The sequence below is a fragment of the Python bivittatus genome, unplaced genomic scaffold (genome assembly GCF_059951505.1).
Source record: "Python bivittatus isolate LINGU-HERP-01145 unplaced genomic scaffold, Pbiv_v1 ctg000080_np1212, whole genome shotgun sequence".
Lineage (NCBI taxonomy): Eukaryota > Metazoa > Chordata > Lepidosauria > Squamata > Pythonidae > Python > Python bivittatus.
The window spans coordinates 13,852,422-13,876,558 of NW_028277035.1; the positions used below are offsets into that span (position 1 = coordinate 13,852,422).

The 24,137-nt window shown below is 37.6% G+C and overlaps 1 protein-coding gene across 1 annotated transcript in view; it reads left to right on the top strand.

The window, feature by feature from the left end:
• CACNA1A (calcium voltage-gated channel subunit alpha1 A) overlaps nucleotides 1-24,137 on the top strand; it is a 216,363-nt gene that overhangs the window by 152,212 nt on the left and 40,014 nt on the right. The window contains exons 31-36 of the mRNA XM_088134001.1: nucleotides 748-864; nucleotides 1,311-1,376; nucleotides 2,310-2,425; nucleotides 2,892-3,042; nucleotides 4,641-4,768; nucleotides 6,777-6,873. Of these exons, the coding sequence (XP_087990127.1) occupies nucleotides 748-864; nucleotides 1,311-1,376; nucleotides 2,310-2,425; nucleotides 2,892-3,042; nucleotides 4,641-4,768; nucleotides 6,777-6,873 (675 nt within the window). The remainder of the gene's footprint in view (nucleotides 1-747; nucleotides 865-1,310; nucleotides 1,377-2,309; nucleotides 2,426-2,891; nucleotides 3,043-4,640; nucleotides 4,769-6,776; nucleotides 6,874-24,137) is intronic.

Sequence of the window (24,137 nt, forward strand, 5' to 3'; positions counted from 1 at the left end):
AATATAAAGAATATATATTACTATGTTGTGTTCTACATCAAAAGCTTATTTTCCATTTCTGAAGAAGGAAACAAGTAAAAATGCATCCTGGTAAACGCAACTGCTGTATTTTGTTTTCTACTTTGCCAGAAGGAAAAAAAAACGTTTAGCTGCAGATTACTTGCTAGTACCTACTCCTTCATTGGCTAACAGATGCATTTTACATCCAGAGCCTTATATATTTAATTGCAATTCTCTTTCTCAGGGATACTTGTCTTCCTTTTCCTTTTCTCCAGGTTTATATATACTAAACACATGTAATTTGAAGCCAGATAGTAAAACTCTACCTACTTGTATAAAAAAAAAAAAATGTCAGAGCATTTGGTTATGGATAATTTAACAAAAATACATACTTGTATTGATGAGTTATCACTGATTTTCCAGTTAGATTATTTGGGGGTTGGGTTGACCCTCTTATCTATTCCTTTCCTTTCTATTCCATTTCAGTCCAAGGACTTTTAATTGCTAAAAGATTCTGGTAAAATAAGATTTAAAACAATAGAAATGAGAACCAATCAGAACCAATCGTAATGTTAACAACTAACCTTTGGATGACTCTCTTCCTTTCTTTGCTATTTAGTCACCCTTACTAATTTTACTAACTGGTGCAGTGTTGGTTTGAATCTATTTTCTTAACTAGTCCCTGGATCTTCAGTTTCTGCATCCCATTCTGATCTTGCTTGTGCCATTTTCCCTTCATTTCCCCAGAACAACTTCATCAACCTGAGTTTCCTTAGGCTGTTCCGAGCTGCTCGTCTCATTAAGCTGCTCCGACAGGGCTATACCATCCGCATCCTGCTCTGGACCTTTGTCCAATCTTTTAAGGTAATGATCAGAGATACTGAATTACTAATTTAAAGTGTTTGGGACAGAGAGTAAAAATACAAAGTTGTAAAGGCTAAGGACTTAGAGCTGGCATCCTTACCGCTCTGCCTCTTTCATTTCTGTTCATTCTCTAGTTATTAACTGTAACTTTGAAACATGATCTTCTTTGTCATGGTGCCAGTGGAATTAGTCGCATGAGTATTTTTCTAAGAGTTCATCTTTTTACGTACAAGCAGTCATAGCAAGATTGTTGTAGTCATGGTAGTATGTAATAGGTATTAGTAAGAATAAGTTTATTATTAGTCCATAGAACAAAAACCAGCTGTGAGCCTTTGGGAACAACTAAAGTATATGAGAAGCAAAGTGCCATATTCCCAGTAAAACTGGTGTGGTTATGTTTAAAAAAATGAATTTAGAAAATATATGCTTCTATTTCATTCTATTAGGCCCTTCCATATGTGTGTTTGCTGATTGCAATGCTGTTTTTTATCTACGCCATTATTGGAATGCAGGTAAGTACATGTAAGCCTCTATCTCATGCTGGGTATTATTATGCTTGCTATAGGAGCACTGTGATGGCTTAGGGTTGGTAGCACTATTGGTTTTATTTTAGGGCTTTTGAATTTGTGAGACCTCACCTAGTAGGGGGCTGTGCTGTCCTGGGCAAGTGTGGAAAACCCTGAAGAATCAGTGACATTATTGCTACCACCACAACCACCTCCTTCTTTGCAACATGTTAATACTTGCTGTGTATATTCCAGTACAGCCTGGAGATGTTTAGTTTCATATCTTTTGTTTCTGTTTTAAAGCAATGTTTAAGTAGTGATGTGTAGCTGTTATGAAATAGCCTGATTGCTTAAAAGTTTCACATAATCATCTGACTTCAGTGTTCCACTGGACTGTCCTTTTACCACAGCTCTGGACTTAGACCTTATCTCTCCAATCCTTTTCTATTAGAGAGGAAGGATGGGAAGGACTGAAAGAGAACCTCTGTCGTAATTATCTGCCAGTTTCCTACATAGGGAAGGTCCAGAGAGCAGTGATACCCTCATTCTGTGTGCCTGAGAAGTAGTTCTGTTTTTATCCTTTGATTCAGTGAACATGTCCCAAGAAACACCTGGAGTTCAGGCAGGTAGTTACTGCTCCACTACTGCTTCTAATCAATGGCAAGAGAAGGCATTCTAGCCCCGCTGCAGCTGGCTCCTCTTTAAAGGCACAGGCCCTTAGTGTTTCCCTTGGAACAATTACTTGGTTGCTGAATTGCCATAGGTCATTTCAAACTCTTGCTGAAGAAGCACTCCAAGCTTCTATCACTGAAGTGCTTGTATTCAAGCACTGATTTTCCCATAAGACGATGATGCCTACTTTTTCCAAAATGTTCAATTTTTTTCTCAGTTACATTTTATGGCTTTTTTATGTGTATGTATCTTTGTTTGTTTCTTCAGGTCTTTGGTAATATTAGCATTAAACATGACGAGGATATGTCTGAGGATGACATGCCTGCCATCACTGAGCACAATAATTTTCGCACATTCTTTCAAGCTTTGATGCTTCTTTTTAGGTGAGGCTCAGCCATTATACTTCACTAGGGAAACCATTTTAATGTGCTGTGATATCAAGAGCACTGACCCTCTTAGGCTTGCCAAGCCTACATCTAATGCAAAAATTAGTTTCTTCTGCTAAATAAAACTAGACATTTTCTCAGCTAAATTAGTTGTATATTGGTAGCTCAACAAGCAATGTAACGGACATTATTTCTTACTTCCACCAAAAAGTGGCTGAGTCAGTTCTGTGTAAGAAAAAATAATTCTTTTATTTCCAAGATTGTCCACCATGGACAACAAGTGATTTTGTAATTATCATAGTTTATATTCTGTTCTAGCAATGATTCCATACTGTCTGAGCCCACAAGTTTCTGGCTTCTGATTACTAGTATCACAATTCTCATCAGATGGAGATATGACTGTTCCCTCTGTGCTAAGTTTCCAGTGCTCACTCTCTGTTCTTATTTCATCTCCCTTTCCCAGAAGTGCCACAGGTGAGGCTTGGCATGAGATCATGCTCTCTTGTCTAAGTGGAAAACTCTGTGATGAAAAAGCAGATCTCAAAGGATATCAGTGTGGCAATGAGTTTGCATACTTCTATTTTGTTTCCTTCATTTTCCTATGTTCTTTCCTGGTGAGTAAAGGATACACAAAGTATTAAATGGGTGGATACAGCATGCATTTGGGCTATAGGAGAGTATGAATATTACTGGTTAAAATGTCAGTAGACTATCTTTCTAAGATAATATTTCAGTATGATTTAACAGGCAGTTGTAGGACTGTCAGTCTTTATCCAAGAGATGTTATGTTTCAGAATAGTTTTTAAAAATCAAATGTTTCAAATTATTATCAAACATACAATAAAAGAAATAAGAGAGGGAAGGATAAAACTTCTATATATTGGTTATTGCAAGGCAAACAGATGTTTGCAAACACATTTTAACTATCATAGGTAGCAGGGAAGACATTCCAAATAGTACTGTAAACACACAGTTTATCGAGGAAGATATTTTCCCCCTCCCCCCAGTATTCAAATTATATTATATTAAAGTCACTTCCTCATGAGATTATATTATATTAGAGTCACTTCCTCATGAGATGGGTGGTGTCCAAATTTGAAATATAAATAAATATATTATCTCAAAGAAAAAGTTGCATTTTCTCTGTGATAAAATATGGAAAACCAGTATGGAAAACTAGATGGCATATTTTAATTGAGTAGTGACTTTTCATTCCTGATGTTAAGCAGATTGAAAGTGTTGTCAATTCAACAACAGCACTCAACTTTAAAAAAAATAGTGAGGAGAAATAAACACCAGGAGATTAAAATATTTTAAATGTGACCAATATACTTTTTCATTTTTCATTTCTAATGTCTGTCATTTAATCACTTCCTAATTTTTGTAACTGCAAAGGGCAACTAATGGGGATAAGTAGGTTACAGTATGTGCCTGAAAAGGAGGTATTACTTTTAGTCAAACTTCCCCAGCCTCTGTTACCTCCATTGGTTAAGGGTTCATGATAATCCAATAATCTGGAAGGCATCAAACTGTACAATACTGGCCATATCAATAACCTACTGAACTGCCTACTTGCATCTCAAGCAATGACTCTCTTTCTAAAACATTTACATTTACAGAAAATTTATGCACCTCTGGAATTGCCTAATTTCTCTTTATGGTTGTTAAGCCCAGTTTAAAAGATGCCTCTAGTATTAGTTGCTTCTGTTTCCTTGTTTTATTGCAGGAACTAATAGGAGAGGCTTTGTGAGTATCTGGATCAACATAATCTAACCCAGTATCTTTGTACAAATTAAGAACTGATTTTTGGTGATATGCTTCAGTGTGCAGTGATTCTGTACAGGATTCCATATTGTGCTCCCTTCCAAGAAAGCTTATTCTATTTGCTCTATCCTGTGATTACCCTAAAATCCACCAGTAGTCCATATCCACTGAACAAGCTCAGTCCTCACTGAGTTGTTTTGTTGCTTTTATGTATGCATTTATGTAAGTCTGTATATCCGTCTATCTAAAAATGTATATCCTTGTGTGTAAGAAAGAGTGTAAAATATATTGCTTAGTATTATGTTGGCCCTTCTCATTAGCTGCTTGAGCAGACATGGATTTAGGTTCTTGCCAGGCCTCAATGTGAAACAAGAAAGAAATCCATCTTTTTTCTGGAATTTCTAGTTATTTTATATTTCTATCTTTCACTACAATTTTGATATTGCAGATGTTGAACCTTTTCGTGGCTGTCATCATGGACAATTTTGAATATCTGACCCGTGATTCCTCCATTTTGGGGCCCCACCACCTGGATGAGTATGTTCGTGTGTGGGCTGAGTATGACCCTGCTGCCTGGTAAGGACACATCTATCTTGCCTCTTCCAATATGAAACCCAGACCCATTGTCCATCTGAAGCAAGTGTTTAAGGAAGTGGATTTGATTGATTCATGCCTGGGGATAGGCTCCTTAATAAGTAGGACCATGGCAGGGGGAGGGAGTAGTTCAATATGAACAGAGAGGCAGGAACCCAATATTTGTGTATTCTGATTTCAACTTTGGTAGAAAAGTGAGAGCTAAAAATTAGAAGTAGTGAAGAAGTGAGCGCCAGTCCACTTAAGTTTATTTTATTACCTTTACACAGGAGGGGTATTTGGCTGGTAGAAGCTTTTGGACTCATTCCAAAATGGAAGGCAGACCAGCTAGAGCAAGAAGATGAATAGAAGAATAGAATTCTCTTCACAAGGAAGGCTAGGAGTTTATCTTGTTTATTTTAACAGAGTTGGGCTATAGTAGGTCTTGATAGGTACAGCATCAACTGCTGTGTTGTGAGAGAAAGACAGATATTAAGCTGAGACAGAAGTGGAGCTACTGCCTCTGTTTGCATGTGCTCCATTGTGAGTCACGCACTCTAGCAGAGCTCCAGTCACTGTGGAGCTGTGGCCACTGACCTTCTGCTATTCCCATTTCCATTCCTGTTGGCTAATTTCTCTGGGTCTTACTATAAAAAACTGACTGAAAGAAATAGATGTGGGAGTTAATCACTGTTTAACATTTCCTTTTTTAATTTTAGGTTTTTGCGGCTGGATTCTGTCAAGTCCACACACACACACCTTCACTTTAACCCATAATGTTCAAAAGAACATGATATACGTCCCTTTGTGGCCAGGGATATACCCATGCCATTCCTTTAATCTGAGTTGCGGGCTTTATAGCCCTTTCCATAGGACAAACGGGTAACAATGCTAAGAACATTTGAGCCAAAAAATTAGTCTAAATTGAGATCCTGGTGGTGATAATGCTTAATATTTTGTGCCCACTTCACAACATGTGAGCCAAAGAAAAACTATTGAGCTACTAGTTTTGCATCCTGCATAAAACTCACAGATATTATGTACTGTTGATCAATCAGGGAAGGATGCTTAGTAGCTCTGGTAGCAATAGATGACATACTCTTATTATTTCAGTCTAAAAGTGACTTTATGTGTGTGCGTGTATGTATGTCTATCTGCCAGGGTCTGGCCTTCCATTCTATTGTACAATTGTTCTTGTAAATTTGTCTATGGTTTGCTGGAGAGAAGCCAGCCACAATGCTACTATAAGCAGGCACAATTATCAAAGTTGTAATTGGTACCTAGCAGAAGATCCACCCAGCACTATCTGGATATTATTTATTATCTGAAAATCTAGTTCTGCCCCCACTTAAGTACAAGTCGCTGTATATTTATTAATAAAACCAGTGAAAAGAAATAAAATATTGATATAAAAGCGCATAGCGACAGTGATTGATTTTAACAAGTTCATTTTGAGTTCTGAAAAAACAACTAAACCACATGAAAGATAAACAAATTAGTACCCAAGAATCAGGAAGCTCTGATAAGTTCTGATTTGATGTAAATCTCAGCTACATTATCTCTTATTGTATAAGGCTTCTGTTACATCACACCTACCTAGTATATGAATGTAAACCAAGGATGGTCAACATGTCACCCTCCAGCTGTTCTTGAACTCCAAATTCCATAAGCCCTAGCATACATGGCCATAGTAAAGGATTAAGTCACTGACCAACATCTGGAGGGCCACAGATTGCCCACTCCTATTGTAATTTATACTGGCTCACTTCCCTTCTCACAATGTTGATGGGAAGCATCAGTAAAAACTGATGTGCATGGCTCTAAGAAGCCCCTTTCTTCCTACTGCAGCCAATGGGAAAGTTCAGCTCCTTCGTATAAGCAGAGGGAAATGGTATTGCTGGACTCAAGGTCTCTAGCCATTAGTTCTGCTATGTTCTGTGTGTACATAACAGTGTATGTGTTTCTTTTGCCCTGTAGCGTCTGCACTAACCCCCGTGTATTCTTCTTGCAGTGGCCGAATTCATTATAAGGATATGTACAGTTTATTACGTGTAATATCTCCCCCCCTGGGCTTAGGCAAGAAATGCCCTCATAGGGTTGCTTGCAAGGTTTGACTTACACTAAAACCTGCTAGCATCAACGGAATGAATGTTGCTTATGGTTTTTTTAATATATATCTTTCATATATATATATATATATGTGTGTATATATATATATCTGTACACATACCTATCTATATATTGCACTTTCAAAAGTAATTTAGTAATGTAATTAGCCAACAGAATGCGTGAAATGATGCTGCCACCCAGACCAGTAACGCATGGAGCATATCAATTACCTTGAACCATCTCTGCTTGCTGTTAGCTGGAGCTAGGCCTGGAAGGTTTTATGAGTCTCTCTATACCCACCACTGCCACTTTCTGCACATTAATACTTCATCTGGGGAGGACAGAGACTCCATCAACACTCTACCATTTCTCCTTCCCTCCCCCTCTCCCCAATTCTTTCCAGCCTTTTTTTCCCACCACCTTTTCTCCCTGTAGTCCTCCCTTCTCCGATATTGGCAAAGAGGGGCTTTCTTATCTCACTCTCTCTTTCTCTCTTTCTTTCTAAGAAGACCTGACTCTGTATTTTTTGATCAATTAAGAATATAAGGATTGTGATCTGCATTTTAACCTCACAGTGAGCAAGGCAGATGATGACACATGCTTAAGTGAAATCTGACCTCTTGTGACAGGGACACAAACTTTGAATGTATAGACCAGTATTTTGCTGGACCACAATTAGATTAGGAACAATCTTCCTACTCATAATCATCCATGAAGATCAAGTATATTCATACTCCTTGCTGACAAGCAGCACAGTAATCTTTTCATTTTTATCTTCTTTCTTTTCTAATTGATTTTCAATATTTTTCTTCTTTGTAATTCTTTTTCTCTATTCTATTTTTCCGTGTATTTTCCTTTTTAAAAAATTATTACTATTGGTTATTATTGGTTATTTTTTATTTTTTATTTTTTGCTCCCAGGGGCCGGATGACTTTCATGGACATGTATGAGATGCTGAGACATATGTCTCCACCCCTGGGGTTAGGGAAGAAATGCCCAGCCCGTGTTGCTTATAAGGTAGAATATATATATATGTGTGTGTATTATTTTTTTAAAAGAAAGAAACAATATTTCAAGTTAGCTTCATTTTTAATTATTTTTAATTGAACAAAAACAGACCTATAATTTTTGTACATTTCTTCCCCTTCCCCATTCCAATTTTTTGAGCAATTACAGTGTGTCCGTTCAGTTCTGTTAGCGTTTCATGTTTCAGAGACTCCATTATGGCCAATAGATAGGGGGTGGGTAAGAAACAAATCTGAGGTGCATGCTCCTACTCGAATATCTCATCAAAGTACCACCAGCCTGTCCTGCATCTAGCAAAGAAACATTGTTTAGTTTATCATTCCCTTAGAACTCTCCAAATAAACTAAAAAGTCGAGATTGCTTTAAGACTACCTAAATTGATATAGATTCCCTAACCCTAACCCCAGTCCCCAATACATTAAGAATAACAAAGAAGAGAGAGCAAAGATCCAAACCTATTGTATAAAGTTATATGACTTTAAAATGTGAAAGTAACAAATAAAAACATCATTTTGATATTAAAATCTAGTTAACTACATTGCAATGACAAGCTATACAACACAATGAATACTATATATGAGCATGCCTTTGATGTCTAAATAAGAAAGTTCGAAGATAAAGTATTATCTCCACTCAGTGACAGTATATTTTCATAGAGCATATCCACATATAAGCCAACCATTTGTGCAATTAAACAATATAACCTGTAACTAAAACTTACACTAATCTTTGTCAGTTTCTCCAAATGAAATCATGCTTCTGTAGTTCCCATCTTCTCTGAATGCAGAACATATATGCAACAGTATTCAGGGCCAAAATAATTTTATGTCTGTCACAATAAATGGAGCACATTTATATGATTTTTCATGCTTTGTAATTTTCACTATGTTTGAAAGCAGGAAAATACAAATAAAGCAGCAAGAAGTTCATTCTCCTGATTGTTTCCAGCCAGGTGACAAAACTAAATATCTTATTGTTTATTTCTTCATGGCTGGGGTAATGTGCGATCCCACAGCCCCTGAACCAGCAGAGAAGCATGCTGATGTGAAATTCCTACCTTAACTGCCAAGCTTTATTCTGCCTCAGTAAAAATGCTAGCAAGTGAGTCTTTCCTTATTGTAGGAATGATGTGGGACAAATTTAAGGAAAGGGACCTGCCAGTTGAAAATACAACCACCAAGTGTTCTCCCTAATGAACTGGGGTGGAAGGGTGGGGAGAGGAGAGAAGGAGAATGTTGATAGTTGGCTAGACCCATGATTTTAGCCTTTTGCCAAAATGTGGCTTTCCTACTTTAGTGCACATCCTGCCCACCCTTCTCTTAGAGATCCACTGAAGATGGATGAAGAGCAGTCTGTCCCAAATTCTCCCACCCCTCTCTTAGCCCAGACTGAAAAGCTGGAAGGAGCAGGAGCAGGGAGTCAGCCTGTCAGAAAACAGCTAACAGGTCAGGTGTGGGGGAGGCTATTTTTAAACACAAGTTTAGTGCTAGACATGGATCCAGTGAAAGATCACTAGACCATGTTTGTCTGCTTTTAAATATGGGTTTAGTGCTCTTTCGGTTAAAAATAGCTTGGATAACAGCTGACATTGGTGTAGTGTAGTGGCAGAGCTTCCCACTTCCCTTTGCAACTGCCACCCTTGCCTGTCAGCTGTTTTTCAAGCTATTTTTAACTCTTCTTTCTGAAAGAGTGCTAAACTCTTATTTCTGTGTAAAACAAAAAAAAGTAGACACATCTTGGGTGGACATTGCAGCTCCTTTCAGCTGTTTTTCAGGCTGATTGATAGAGATGGATAGTCAGTTCTTTACCTTCCACGGCTGCAATTGCAGGAGAAGTAGACAGAGAGAGGAGCCAGCTCTTTACCCTACTGGTCTCTGACCCCACAGAGCTGATCCATCCAACTGGTGACCTGGCAAGTGATAAGCTACCTCTTCCAGATTCTCTTGTAATCAAATACATGTTGGGTAAATATTAATACATTTCATATTAATAGCTGTCAGGTGTGGTAGGATGGTTGCACTCTGAAGTGACAGGGAGATATCTGTATTTCTTTTATTTCTCAGTGCAACACCCCTCACTCCCCCACTAGTCAGCTTCTGTTTTGGCTGATGCAGATCTCCAAGCCAGGAATCGATCAAGAGACTTAGTGGATAGCCTAGTTTGAATGAACCAGATTTTCCTGCTGCCAATAGTAGAGTGGACATAGAAAACAGTTCCCAGGGACCAGAAGGGAGAGTTATCCTCAGCAGCCTAAAGTGATCCTGGGCAGACTGCATCATCAACCACATTATCAATGAAGTATGCTAGTTCATGGCCACAACAAAAATGATGGTGTCAGGAGAAAAGGGAAAATTCTATTTTAAAACTGGAATAGCTAAAAATAGATGCAATCTGTCTCTGCTGTGGGATAGTGATTAGATGAAAGTAATGCCATCAGGCCATGCCACATCAAAATCAGGGTATATGTATGACATAGTTCCAGTCAGGATCAACTCCCAGACTTGCTGTTTGCATTAGAAGAAAAGCTCCTATTGGGCCTCTCCTCAGCAATACATGCATAAATATACACCCCAGTTAAAAATATGAATAACACTGTCCAATTTGACCCTGGCATTATTTAATAAATGCTTATTCTGAACAGTGTATTTAATCAGTATGCAGTTAAAATCCAAGCTGGCTTTGTGTTTTTTTTTATCATCAGGCTCCATATTCTAAAAAGGCTTAAGTGAATAATTTTTCTCTACTTTAAATCCACATAACACTTTAGAACAATAGGACAGGCAAAAATCACTTCAAGCATCCAGATGACACCTCCTGGCTATGCAGTTGAGCAGATAAACAGTGCTGCAAGAAAGAACACTACAGAAAAAAGGGGAATAAAATTGTGTAGAATCATGTACAACAATCTTCCTTCAACCCCTCACTTAGACCAACCTTCCCCAACTTAGCAGTCTTCAGAAGTTTGGACAATCTGCAAAATTCCCCAGCCAGCACCACCATCACTGAGAACCATGGAAGTTGAAGTCCACACATCTGGAGAACACCCCCCCCCCATGTATTCTCCATGTTAGTTCATCCAACTATGATTGAGGATTAACAAGGAAATTGGCACCATGTCACATGAATTTCAGGTATTAATTTGCTTGACCTGAGAAATTTTCCATTTGGACATGAACTAAAAATTAAATGGAATTATATTGGATTGCTTGGTACTCATTCTCATAGTACCTTGGCAAAATATAAATTAGTTTGAAGTCTATGTTGCTTTAAATAAAATTATACCAGTCAACCTACAAATAGGTTTGTTTAATATAAAAAGGCATACATTTCTACAGACTAGCAAAACGAGCAACTTCACTGTGACTGCCGTTAACCAGCACCTAGAAATGTAGAGCTATTTTTATTCTCTTACACACATGCAGTACAAGCCATGGGACATGTACACTGGTAGAATTCCTTCTGTTTAAGAGCGGGTTGTTTGGCTTAAGCACTGAGCTCCATCCTGCTATTAACAAGCCAGCTGAAAGGTTGAATCTATGAAGCAGAGTTAATTTTCTCACAATTTTTCTAATTCTTAAAACAGAAGCAGATGCCCATGTCTCTTCATTGCTTCTGTCTCCATGACATTGTATCTTCCTATGAAGGAACATAATCTTAGAAAAAGGAGTTACTATTAACAAGAAGCAAATTAATTACCCCTTTTTTCTGCCCCCTTTCCTCTCTTATTTCATGCCTCCTCCTCTGTCAATACAGTTCTGTCAGAATTTTTTCCCCTTTTGTCCCTCAGTATTTCCATAATCTAACCCAAATCCTCTGTACAATTCAGTAGCTGATCCAGAGTGTGTCTTCTTTCTCTTCCAATTCCCAATTCAGCAACCACAGTTCTTGTGACATTTTCAATGTGTGTGAGTGAGACAAAGATCTTTCCTTCACCTCATCCTTTAGATTTCTGTTACTGGTTCATGGCACAGCTATTGAAATGTTCACTCTCACTTGAATGGAAAGGTCTTTTCTCTACCTGTTAGGCTGAGGCACAATGAGTTGATTGGGCTGCAGTACAGTCTGATGCCATGTAAATTATGTAACAAATATACCACTATATGATGGAATGCTCTAGGAGAGGGCAGTCACATCAGTTCAAGCAAGAACAGCAAGGAAATGATTTAATGCTTCAAAATGATACTCAAGTAGGAGTCAAAATTTGTGAATGAGATTCTTCAGATGAAGTATTGTATTACACTTTTTTATGTTGGCCTATTTGTCCAAGTATTCTGATTCAAACAGTAATAAAAAGTGCATTATGTCAATCCCTAGACTTAAAGTTTCTGAGATAACCTGAGAGTTGAGGGAGGTAAAACAGTTGTCTTGTCCAGTTGTTTTATTAATGGAGGAGTCATGTAGGAGAAGTTATTGTGTCCGAATATGCTGGAGTCACTTGGTTGCTAATAGTCCTTGACATGCAATTCCATATCTCCCATATGGTTCCTACATTTCTGAATTACTGAGTAGAAGTCATCATAGAAATGTGAAACCATCCTTAACTGCCTCTTGCCATTGAATCAAACATGCCTAGTCTTTCTGCCTCTTGGTAGATTCATTTTCCTATGATTTGTCTGAGTTAAGAAATAAAAGGGGTTGTACTTCCCTTGTGTCCTATGGAGGGCATTATCCACCTCAGGATGGCACGACTTCCTGGAGCTAATAGGGTTCACAAGTACATTTGCCTCTGCCTCTTAAACTGGTCCTGCCTAGAGAGTAGAGTGATTGGTCTAACTGGAATTCTTTAATAGCCCGTTCAGTATACATCATATATAGAAGAATGTTGTTTTTATTTTTATTACTTACCTAGCATTCCATTCCCCTTTCCAGCCCTTGTAACTACTTGCCTACCTAAAAAATTGGCAAGTGGGGAGGCACTGGGATTGGGTGGGATATTCTCTGCCTTCTTGCTGATCTGCCTCCTACCTAAAGAAATGGGGAACCAGGAACCGGAGGGTATATCTGGCTGTTCCTGACATTTCTTTGTAACCATGGGAATGCAGTACTGTAGGATCTATGGCACTCATTATCACTGGAGACCACAACTCTTGTACCGCCATTAGGTTCCATCATCCACCAAAGACCCACAAGATGCAACCTCTTCCATTCCTAAGTGCTGAGTTCCATCCCATTGCCCTCCACTTTCCTACAGGGCAGGGCGGGGACACAGTCACCGAGCCCACTTCTTCGAACTCAACGAATGGAGGCTTCTGAGGGCAACAGCTTGGAAGAGGGCCAACATTCCATCCCTCAGGGCAGCTTTCCATTTTGGCTCCAAGACCTTCTGGGTGGATGTCAGAGGTGGGGGTGAGTAATAAATCTCCCATTTGCTCCAACTCAGAGTTATCCAGAGAAGAAACCCAAGAAATTTTAGGGACATTAGGGCTAAGGGGCAGATCTAGATCCTTTCTAATTCAAGGGTGGAAATCTGTGGGCCAGTTATGGCCTCCAACAATTCATTTTGATTGATCATGACTCCTCCCATAATATAGAACCTAAAGTTTTAGACCTATTTTGAAGGGCAGTTTGAGGATTTAAGAGGTGGAAATCACCCCTTAACATTACCAAACTGCTCCTAAAAATAGGGTCAATGTTATCTGGTTGGGTGGTTAAAGGGCAAACAAAATGAGGGCTTTTGGCCTATCAAAAGAATCTGTCCCCATAAGGGGAAGTCCCATTTACCTCACTGGGATTCAGTGTTATCTGAACATACTTTCACCTTTCTTCATCTGTTTCCCATTCAAGGCTGATAGCTTACTCTCAAACTTCAAAAGAAGACCCTTTAAAAGTGGGGAAATTCCAAAGGACATGCAAAAAATATCCATTAGTATTTCCTCCTTGCTGTCTTTCAGCTTCTTGGAAAGCTCTGGATGCTATTTTGAAAGTGGAAGTTGCCCTTTCAGAAAAACTTGAACCTACCTCTACATGGACTTGTTTATTCCAGGTTGAACTTTTCACAACTTCATTGGCCAAAACATGTAGCATGCTATAAGTCTCTTCTATTCAGTGAACTTGAGTACTTGCTTCTCCTAAGCCATTTTCTTTCTTACCAGGTCTGTAGTTATTGTCTTCAAACCACAATAATAACCTTTGAAAAGCAGGCTGTCCCATGCCACCAGAAATAGATGTTGAAATTAGCGAAAAAGCTCTGTGCATTTCCCACTCAGGTTTCAGAGCTGCTCAAATTTCCTACCACTGATACCTCTGTTGCAGCATTAGTTTCCTATTGTGAGGTAGAGTCCTAATCCCGCATGTGGGAAAAGGTGAGATGTGCACAAAAACTTTGAAGCCTCTACAATGTTAATTAGAGCTTCTGCCAATATAAAAACAACATAAAAGATGGCATCTTTGGATTTCAACCCTAAGCCTGTCAAGAATGGCTTACAGAAACTTGCATACACAGGAGCTCTTTTTCATTACTCAACTCTGGGTACTATCTATTTCAGAGGTTCAGACATTGGAACTAATTTTGCTGCAAGAAGACACATGCAGTAGTTAAGAACCTGGGAGAAGGATCAATGTCCTTAGATTGGTTTAATCGGTTCCTTTTTTTCAGGAGCCTTAGGATACCATAATAGGAAAAACCAATGATAAAAAGAAAGCTCTTTCACTAGCCAGGAGGAAATGGACATAGGTCGAGAACAAACCAACCCTTTCATTCTACCTGATGAACTATCATGTCTAAACCTTCTGAAGAATTAAGATACAAATCAAAGATGAATACTGTATTAATCCACATGTATCCACAGCTCCATTTTTACAATCTCTGAAATACTCCTAAGATTGTGCTGCAGAAATTAAGCAATACGATCTCCCCCCTCCTTTTTTTTTTTGTTAAAATAGCAAAAATTCGTAAGTCTTGTTAATCACATAGTTTAGGTTGAGTCCACATAGAACTTCCCTCCCAAATTAAAAAAAAAATTGTAGCTGAAAATTTCATCTCCACCTACTCTAGCAATGTCACCATTTTAGTCATGCTCCTTATAGTCCTTTTTCTTTTTAAAAAGTAAGTGCAGTTCCCTGCTGCAAAAATGTTGTCTACCACTTATATTAATGGAAGCAAATATCTAAGAATTCTTCCCAGGTCTCAGTCTCAAACTATGTATCTTCCAAATTCTACAAGAACCATCAGTACGTGTGATAGCAAGCCTGTCTGGACTGTGATTGCCTTCTGGACTTTGCCAATGCATTGGTCACAAATTGTCACTGATCTGTTGGTTCATGCATCTTCAAGGAAATAGGTTTATTTTTCCTTACAATTAAAGGGTCCCATGAACATGAAAATTGTGTTACGGCCACCTCTTACTCATTTAAGAGCAGAGCTGTAGCACATCTCTGATCAGATTTGAAGTTTATTTTAATTTTTTAATGCCAAAAAGAATGAAATAATAAAGTCATTTTGTACCTCAAATAAATAACCAAGTATCTCAGCAAAAAGCATATCATGATTGGAAGCTCTCAAATCCATCCAAGCATCTAGCAACCAACAGGATTTTATAGTTCCTGTCAAGTTGTCAAGATATATCGTCATGTGCTCATCAAAAAAGAGCATTGAAGATATCTGTAGTTATACTTTGTGGTATTTGTGGACCACATGTATGAGGTGGTACCTGTACAAAAGAATGTTCTGGAAAATTCCCTAGCTGAGGATCACCCCCACATGCAGGCACACTCATTTCTCTAAGTGTCTGGTTACCTTGCCTGGTCACACCAATTTCCCATAATTCCTTTCCGACCACCAGTGAAGCAATATCTTGAACACCCTTCGCCTTTGTGTCATTAACTTAAATTTCTTTTTTATTTTCTCTGGCTACTATTTCTTTCTACCATGAGTAGCAGAACAAATTCTTCAGGCAACTGTGCCTTCAGAAAAGGAGTAGTAAGAAATTGGGCTTAACCTTTGCAAAATCTTGTTCCATTGATGGCACTATTACCATCAGTTTTACAGAACTCTACAACAATGGCACTAGTGTCAACTTTGATTTTTTTTCAATCCCAAGACTGATCTCACTGGTACCAACTTTGACATTGGACCTTATGTTACCTCTGATAGCAGGCTGCTTGCTCTTAGAAGGCAAAATCCAAGACCTTACAGACTGAAGAAAAGACAGATGTCTATAATCCTTCCAAAAAAAGAAATGTGTCATCCCTTCATGGTAACAAAAAGATCCCCTTCACCTTTTTTCCTACTTCTGCTTCAGTCTCTGATGGCATGACCATAGCAGCTGAAAAATGAACCACATTTATTGAGTTCTACTTTGGAATGCAAAATCCTTGAGTCTTGTCTTGGCATTCTAGAATATGGATACATTCTTAAAATGACCTTCTCACCGGTTATCACAGAAGTCTCCAGTGTTTCTTTCTACACATTGCTTGATATAAGGATCTGATGCCCTGTCAAAGATTTTGTTCCCCAACACAGAACTGGTTTTCCCATTAATGTCAAAGTTTTCCCCTTCTTATAATATAAATTACATAACTTTTGTCATCATGATTAAAGTCCTGAGGACAGTTTAGTAGACCACCCTTATCTCTTCATTTTGTTTATGCATGTTGCTGCATAGATTGTTTCTGACCTAGCTACTTTCATCATGACAGAAATACTGGTGCTCACGACTGTAGTTCCAGTTTTTATCCAGCTAAACTTTTAGCTCAATGCTTTCAATGTTGCCAATCATTCCTTTCTCAGGTTCCATCCTGCAGGCTGTATTCTGACCAATTTGGTAGTACAATCAATAAATATTTCTTCTCACCATTCAACAGTTCCCATCTGATATTAGGGCTGAACCTGGTGAATCAGAATCCAGTGCTGCTCAGATTGGATAAAAAAGTTATATAAACATGGTGCAGGGGATTTCCAGTCCCAGAACTGGGAAAAGAATAGCCAAAAATCCAAGATATGTCATGATATTTGTGATCTGCACTGTTTCATCATTCTCTGCAATAAAACAACGTACCTACTGTATCAAATCTCTGCTGGTATTTAATTCCTGAATGCAGGATTGAGGTTCTTGGAATAGAGATTTATTGCCATTATATCTAACATCTGCCATGATATCTCCATAGAAGTTACTAGCTTGGCAGCCACTTAAACCTCAGTACTATATCCTGAAATGTTCCATTGGCACCTCCTACTCCTTTAGTATTCTTGGATCCAGACAATAGAATTCACATTGTCAGTATACCTTTCTACTACCTCATCGGATCTAATGATGATGGATGCCACCACCACCACTCCCATTTTACCTACAGAAGACATTTGCCTTTGTGCAGAGCAACTACTTTAGATGATTCAAGCTTTAGAGCTAGACATAAGTGTGCTAATAGAGAATCCAGTGTTTTGTTGATTCAAAATTACTCTTCCAATACCTTCAGTTATATCAATATTACAAACCCTGTTATATGATACTAAGGAACTCTGGGAATGGCTGTCATCCATTCCTCCAACTTTTAAGAGACTGGAGAAATTTTACAGGGTTCAGGGGAAGAACTGCATTTTTCATATACCCATCACCATATTTCATCATAATAGAGGCACCTCCCACCAGTAAGAAGAGCCATAAACGTGATGGTTTTGGTCACAGTTTTTACTTCACAGCAACTTTGGACCTCAGGATTACCAACTACCATGCTTCTGTGGGCAATTATTTTTTTTATTTTTTATTTTGGGAGTTTTTCAGCATGTATTGAGATAAAGAGACTATCAAAGCAACAGAGCAACATTTTGTGGCATAATGTGAACTATGCAGCAAAATCTATGGCAAGTGCTATTTCACTGGGCAGGCTTGTGAGATCCTCAGAACTTTCACTAAAGGCTGAATTCCATATAGAGAACTTTCTCTTCAAAATCAATGGTACTTGGGCAAATTTCGATATATGAAAAATACTCCATAGTGATTGTTCCACTTGGGTTCTTCAGCGTCTGTCCTACTTGTAGTACCAAGGATGGGATCAGAGCTCCTACTCAAAATACAATTACCAGTCTTACTCTGAATTCCAAACTGCAGCAAAGTATTTTCAAAGGTGTTTCTTTGAGATACAGAGGTATTAGCCTTTTCAACATATGGTCTGCAGACAAATGCAAGCACTGGTTTTGCCTATCTGGTTTGCCTCCATCAGTTCCAAACTGTGCTATGCAGCTTGTAGACAGACCGTTTTTTCCACCAAGTTTGGCAGATCATGTTGGACTAGTGGACTGTATCTTTTCATCACAAAAGTCTATGTCATAGAGCTTGACATTATCCCCTCTCAAATGCCTAGTGTGCTATCTGTTACTCTCATCAAAAAGTAGCTAACTTTTGATTATAGAACCAATACCACAACCTCTCTGTAAAAAGTGTTTTTGTTCTCATTCTGTCTTGGTCTGAGATTGATTCTCTTCTATATGATCTCAACTTTTTTTTATCAGCTTTAAATTCTGCATGGTAATAAACATGGTTCCCCTCCTTCATTTGGGAAATTGATTCATGACACTGGATCTCAATGATGCTTACTTTCATATACCATCAGAGACAACAGTTGCTGCTTCCTTCCATTCCTAATTAGCTTCAGCTTTACCAATATCTGGTTCCATGCTTTGGACTACCAACAGCACCATGGATATTTACAGAATGTATAGCAATGGTACATCCATATTTCATGAAAGAAGGTATCAACATCTTTCTGTACATGGACCATTAGCTTCTGCTGGGGATTTCTTGCTCATGACTGATCTCCAGTTCTGAGTGAATTGGGATTGCAAGCTCTCTGCTTCACAACATGAATCTTTGTCTCCCAGTACTAAGACTAACTCCAAGTGAAGTCTTTCTGTAATAGTGACTCAAACTGTCTCCAAGCCTTTGAAATTTTAGCTACCATTTCTCATTGTTTGTAACCCCTAAAATGACTTTGCTAGTATTTGTTGCATTTATGCTCCAAATTGAACCAAGGCATGGTACAATATAAAGAGGTAACTTTATGTTCTAATTCTACTTTGTCCCCAAAGTCATGCCTAATAAAAAATAAAATGAATAAATAAAAATAATTTCCACTTGAGACAGAACACTATCCTATCAATTTTTCCTCACATCCTGATGGCACTGTAGTATAGCATCTTCCTTATATTGTTTAAATGTCCAAAGCTATCTTGTCTTTTAACTTGATTGACATTTTTTTTTTGGTCTGGCTGTTAGTTAACTATGAATGGAAGCATCATATTTTATCAGTTACTTCTCAACATTTTTTGCACTGGGTTATTGATATATTCTGGTGGTTTACCAGTTAGTTCACCTAACTAGTACCATCAGTCATTCATAGATATTCCAGCAGGGCAATGGCAACATGAGCATTCATACAGCCATTCACTTTCTTGATACCTGGAGATCTTCCACTTCAGCCATGTTATCCATATTTGTGAAGTATCATCAACTTGATGTCTGGATTAGGGTGGATGCCAATTTTGACCATGTAGTACTGTTATTTATTTTATCACGATGATATCTGTCCTGTCTTCTGAGGGTAAGCTAGTTATACTATGTGTGATGCACAGAGTCAATGAAGAATAAAACAGTTGCTTATCTGTAGCTGAAGTTCTTCAAGTGATTGTCTATGCATTCACATGACCCACCCTCTTTTCCCATTGCAGGTGTACCTTCTTCTTTGGGTATAATGTTGGTCTAGGAATTGGGAGGTCCAGGATGGCCAGGTACTTTAGGCAATTGCAGAGGGCAGTGTTTTTTCAAAAAAATCAGCTAGAATATGCTTTGAGCTTTGTTTTGTACAGGTGCCAATCCTTATATCTGAATGTAGAAATGATCACTCAGAGAACTAAATCACAGGAAGTTAATGAGCTATGTTGCTACAATCATCACTATTTTCAATACTAGACCCTTAATTCCAACATAAGCTCAACAACTCAAGCAGTCATTCATGGCTTCACTACTTGCATGTCTCTGGACCCAGGGAATCTTCCTATACCTTGTCTAGATATAATCCTGATTTAATTGGAATTCAGGAAGCAATGTCTCTAACATATATGCAAGCCACTGTAGAGAATCATCCACAACATAGCATTATCCTAATTTGGGAAAATAATGCCTTGTTTTACAGTCTGAAATTAGGAACAGTGACAGATATGCGCACACACACTCATCCACACTTACCCAAGTCCTTCTCAACTAGACTACCAGGCACTAGCTAGAGGGACAGAAGCCACCAAGTCTGGATCCAAAGGTGACTCAAGGAGTGGGGGGGCTTCAGGACCCCTTTTATCCCCCAAAGTCCTTGCATTGTTGATTCACAAGACTGGCAGCTAGTCTTGCCTTGTTAATTTACAAGTCTGGTAGCTGTTGATGGGATTGGGGGTAGGGTTTCCATGTGCTCAGGCCCAACTTCCTTTGTTAGGTTCAGGTGACTTTTTTTTGTTTGTTTCCTTAATTACTTGTTTCCTTCTTATCTACCTCCTCAAAAGGATCTTTTAGATACGATTCCTGGCCTTTTGTCTTCCCTGCTTACGTGCCTGCTTCATCTTTTAGTTATGGCAGCTTCAGCCTAGTCTCACACTATCTGGCCCAAGTTTTTCATATTCCAGAAAGAAAATGAAAAATCATGAAACTCAGTAAAATTTAATTGATCAAAACAGACCTCTACAGTAATCTCATTAGCCAATTCTCTGCATGATAATACTTGTGGGGAGGACCTTGTCCTCTGATTTTTGATACCATTATCAACTTCAAAGACCTTACTATATTTCCAAAACTTAATAGCTTTCCTTTATAAATAATTATGAACATCTATTATATTTCACCAGAAATTGGAGTAGCGGCTACATACATACATACAGATTAATAATGGATATTTCCTTGAAAATACCAGACAGCCTGTTGGTTGGTAACCCACCTGGGAGAAAAATTGATCATTGGAACCTGGAAATTGATGAACTTGCATGAATAAAGTGTAAAACTAGTTCCATCAGAATTAAGCTCACGTAGCATATGCCAATATCTGCTGGTCAAAATAGAGAGCATCCCCACTAAAGATTACCTGAACAATTAGGATGGATCAGGATCGGATTGTTTCAGCAAAAGCTACAATGTCTCTCCTGAACTAAGAAATATTTGCACTCCATAAAAAAAAAACTTTTCATGGGACATGCAACAATGCAAGTCATTGGTTCCTCAGGAAGATAATCCAGGCATCAGAACAGATTTTGAATGCCCAGATTTTCAATAAATAGTACTCTGATTTGGTCCAGTCCTGGATGTCTTTGACTTTAAAAAATGCTAACGTGTCTTGTTTTATATCCAGGATTTTCTGTCCAAGCTCAGTTCAGAGGCTCTTTCAATAATATTCAATAACAGCTGCACAGCACTGTCTATAAATTAAGTTATTCAAATAAGATGTTGAAAATCTTTGCTTTCTTTAAGTCTTCAACTCCGAGAGTATATAGAAAGAACTTTTTATCCTGATAAACTAGAGAGGAAAAATCCCCTGTCTTTGGAAACTGTTGATATTCTTGACTTCCTTCACATTGATTTAGATAATTGCTTGAGCACCAACATTATTATACATCATATTGCTACCATAAAATAGCACCCTGAGTTGAAGTAAAAATCATATTTCATCATACTAAAAGCCATTTTTTAAAGGATGGTACAGTTAATTAATGTTCCATGGATTTCTCTCATGGAAGTTTGATTGGATGCTTACAGAGTGAAAGTACGTATGAGGCACCCTTTAAGCCCATGGTTATATGATCTTTTAAGCTGTTGTCTCTCAAAACCAATTTCTTGATAGTTATCAGCTCATAAGATTCAAAATTAGAGATTTCTTTTCAACAACCCCCCAGCAATTTATTTTCTACACAAATTCTACATTTGGTCCAATATTAATTTCTTGGTTGGAAGAAAATTTCCTTCAGTTGTTCTTTCTTTTTTAATAATATTTTTATTAAAGTTTTACACAAATAAAAGCTAATTATAATTAGCTTTATAAATTAGTTATAATTTATAACTAAAAAAGACATACAAACAAAAAAGAAAAAAGAGGAAGAAAGAGAAAAGAGAGAGACATAAAAAGTGACTCCCCCTTTACTCCAAACAAGTATAAACGTTTGCAGTAACTTAGCACCTTCTCATCCCTTAGCAATAGCCAAATTATTTTTTTAAAAAATCATCAATCTTACTCAGCAAAAGCATTAAGAGTACTAGTAATAATGTTTATGTTTTAACCTTAAATAAGTCCATTTTACATTTTGACTTATAACATTCTCTAATAAGCAAAACATAAAAGATTTATCCCCACAGGCGTAAAGAATACCAATAATAATAACATATATGTTTTAAATTAAATCAAATAGGTCCCTTTTACATTCTAACCTATAACTTTCTGTAACAATAAGATATAAAAAACTTATCCCCGTATGAAAATATCTTTAAATCCTCATCTTACAATCCTGGTTAAAAAAAAAAAGATTCCAATAGTAACAACCCCAAATCACAATTTATACAATTTAACCCTGATTAAATAAGTCCATTTTAAACTCCTGTTTCTTATTTTTAAGAGGCTTGAACTTCAATCCCTTCTTCAAATAAAGTCCCACATGTTGATCTGTTATCATTTTCCCCCTTACTGTTTTCAGGAACAACTTCAGAGATTTAGTACTTCCCTTTTGTGAATCCAAAATAAGATAACTCTCAAAGTCACTGTTCTAATTTATAATTTTAATGCCCCCTTTAATTGTTAAAACATCAACCAATATACTTTGTAGGTCTGATGTAACTTCTTTTTCCATATCACTCATAGTCAAACACGTTTAAGTCCATTTTCAAATCTACCACATCTTTTTCCATATCTTCCATATCACTTTTATAATCTGGCAGTTTTTTAAAGTCCATTTTAAGATTTCTATTCAAATCATCCTCAGCCTCTGTTTTATCCAATAGAATCTTTTCTTCTTCTATAACCTCTATTAGATTCACTTTGAAAGTATCAGAAAATTTTAAAAGTGAGTCCTGAGTATGTTGTTCCTAAACAGACTTTATTTCTTCTATAGTAAAATAATATTCCTCCATTATGGTAGTAGGTATCTTCTCCTTTAATTGCTCTCCTTTCCCTCTAGTTAACCTTCAAAGCCCAGTCTTATCTTTTATTTTCAGTCAAAACTTTCCTACAGTAAGGTTTCTTACAATTAATTCCAAAATCATCAGCTGTATTTTTATAAAATTTGAAACAGTCCATAAGAACTGCTCTTTCAAATCCATCTGGTCCCTTAACTGTCCACAATCAACATTCTAAACTCCCTTTTGCTGTTTTCCCAATGTTAAAATTTTTCTTTTTAATCTTTAAACTTATTTAAGTCTTCTTTCTTCAAGGATAAAAGGAAATACTCCCGGTGTGCAGCAACTTGCCCTTCAGAAGGTTTTTAATTTCTGAATAAATTGATAATAAGTCATTTCCGTTATCAATTAAAAGAGGAAGTGTATGCAAATCTAGTATTCTTTTGAAGGCTCCAAACTGTGGCTTGGGCTCGATGTTTCCTGTGACTCCCAGAGTGCTCAAACCGCTGGAGATCACCATTTTGCAATATCATCACAGGGAGCCTCTGTAAGGAATACTTGTGGGTGATCCAGTCATCTCTTTTATCCAGAGATGGTTCCAAAGAGCCAGACCCTGTGCCGGCTCCTCTTATCTGCTGTGGCCATCAGCTCTGCAAAAAAAATGGAGCCATCTTCAATCCATCATTACTCTCCCAGAAGTCCCTTCAGTTGTTCTTTCTGATGTGGTTATATCCTAAGGAGTATGCATGGCCTAAATTAAATGTATGTACAGCTCTTAGTTTTACAGAATTTTAGAGTTTTGAAAATCAGAAATTATTTTTATCCTTCCATAGTAGATAAACAAGGAACAATTTAATAAATTCATTATTTCATATTGGTTTCAGAATGTATAGTAGAAAAAATTGCAAGGGAATGTAACAGCTTGCTTGCTCAGTAGGATGAGTATGTAGCCAGGACTGTAACTTTCCAAGGCAATTATCGTATGAGAGAGATGCAGGGTTGTACATGGCCCTCTGTGCAGAAATTTTCTAAAAAGTACAAAATAGATATATGTGCCTCAGAGCTTTGAAAAGTCATGTTCTTCGAAAGTATTGAGTTGATGATTTGCTGATTTCAGAATTCCTTCCATGAATTTGTGTTGCTCTGACATATCCCAAGGTGGA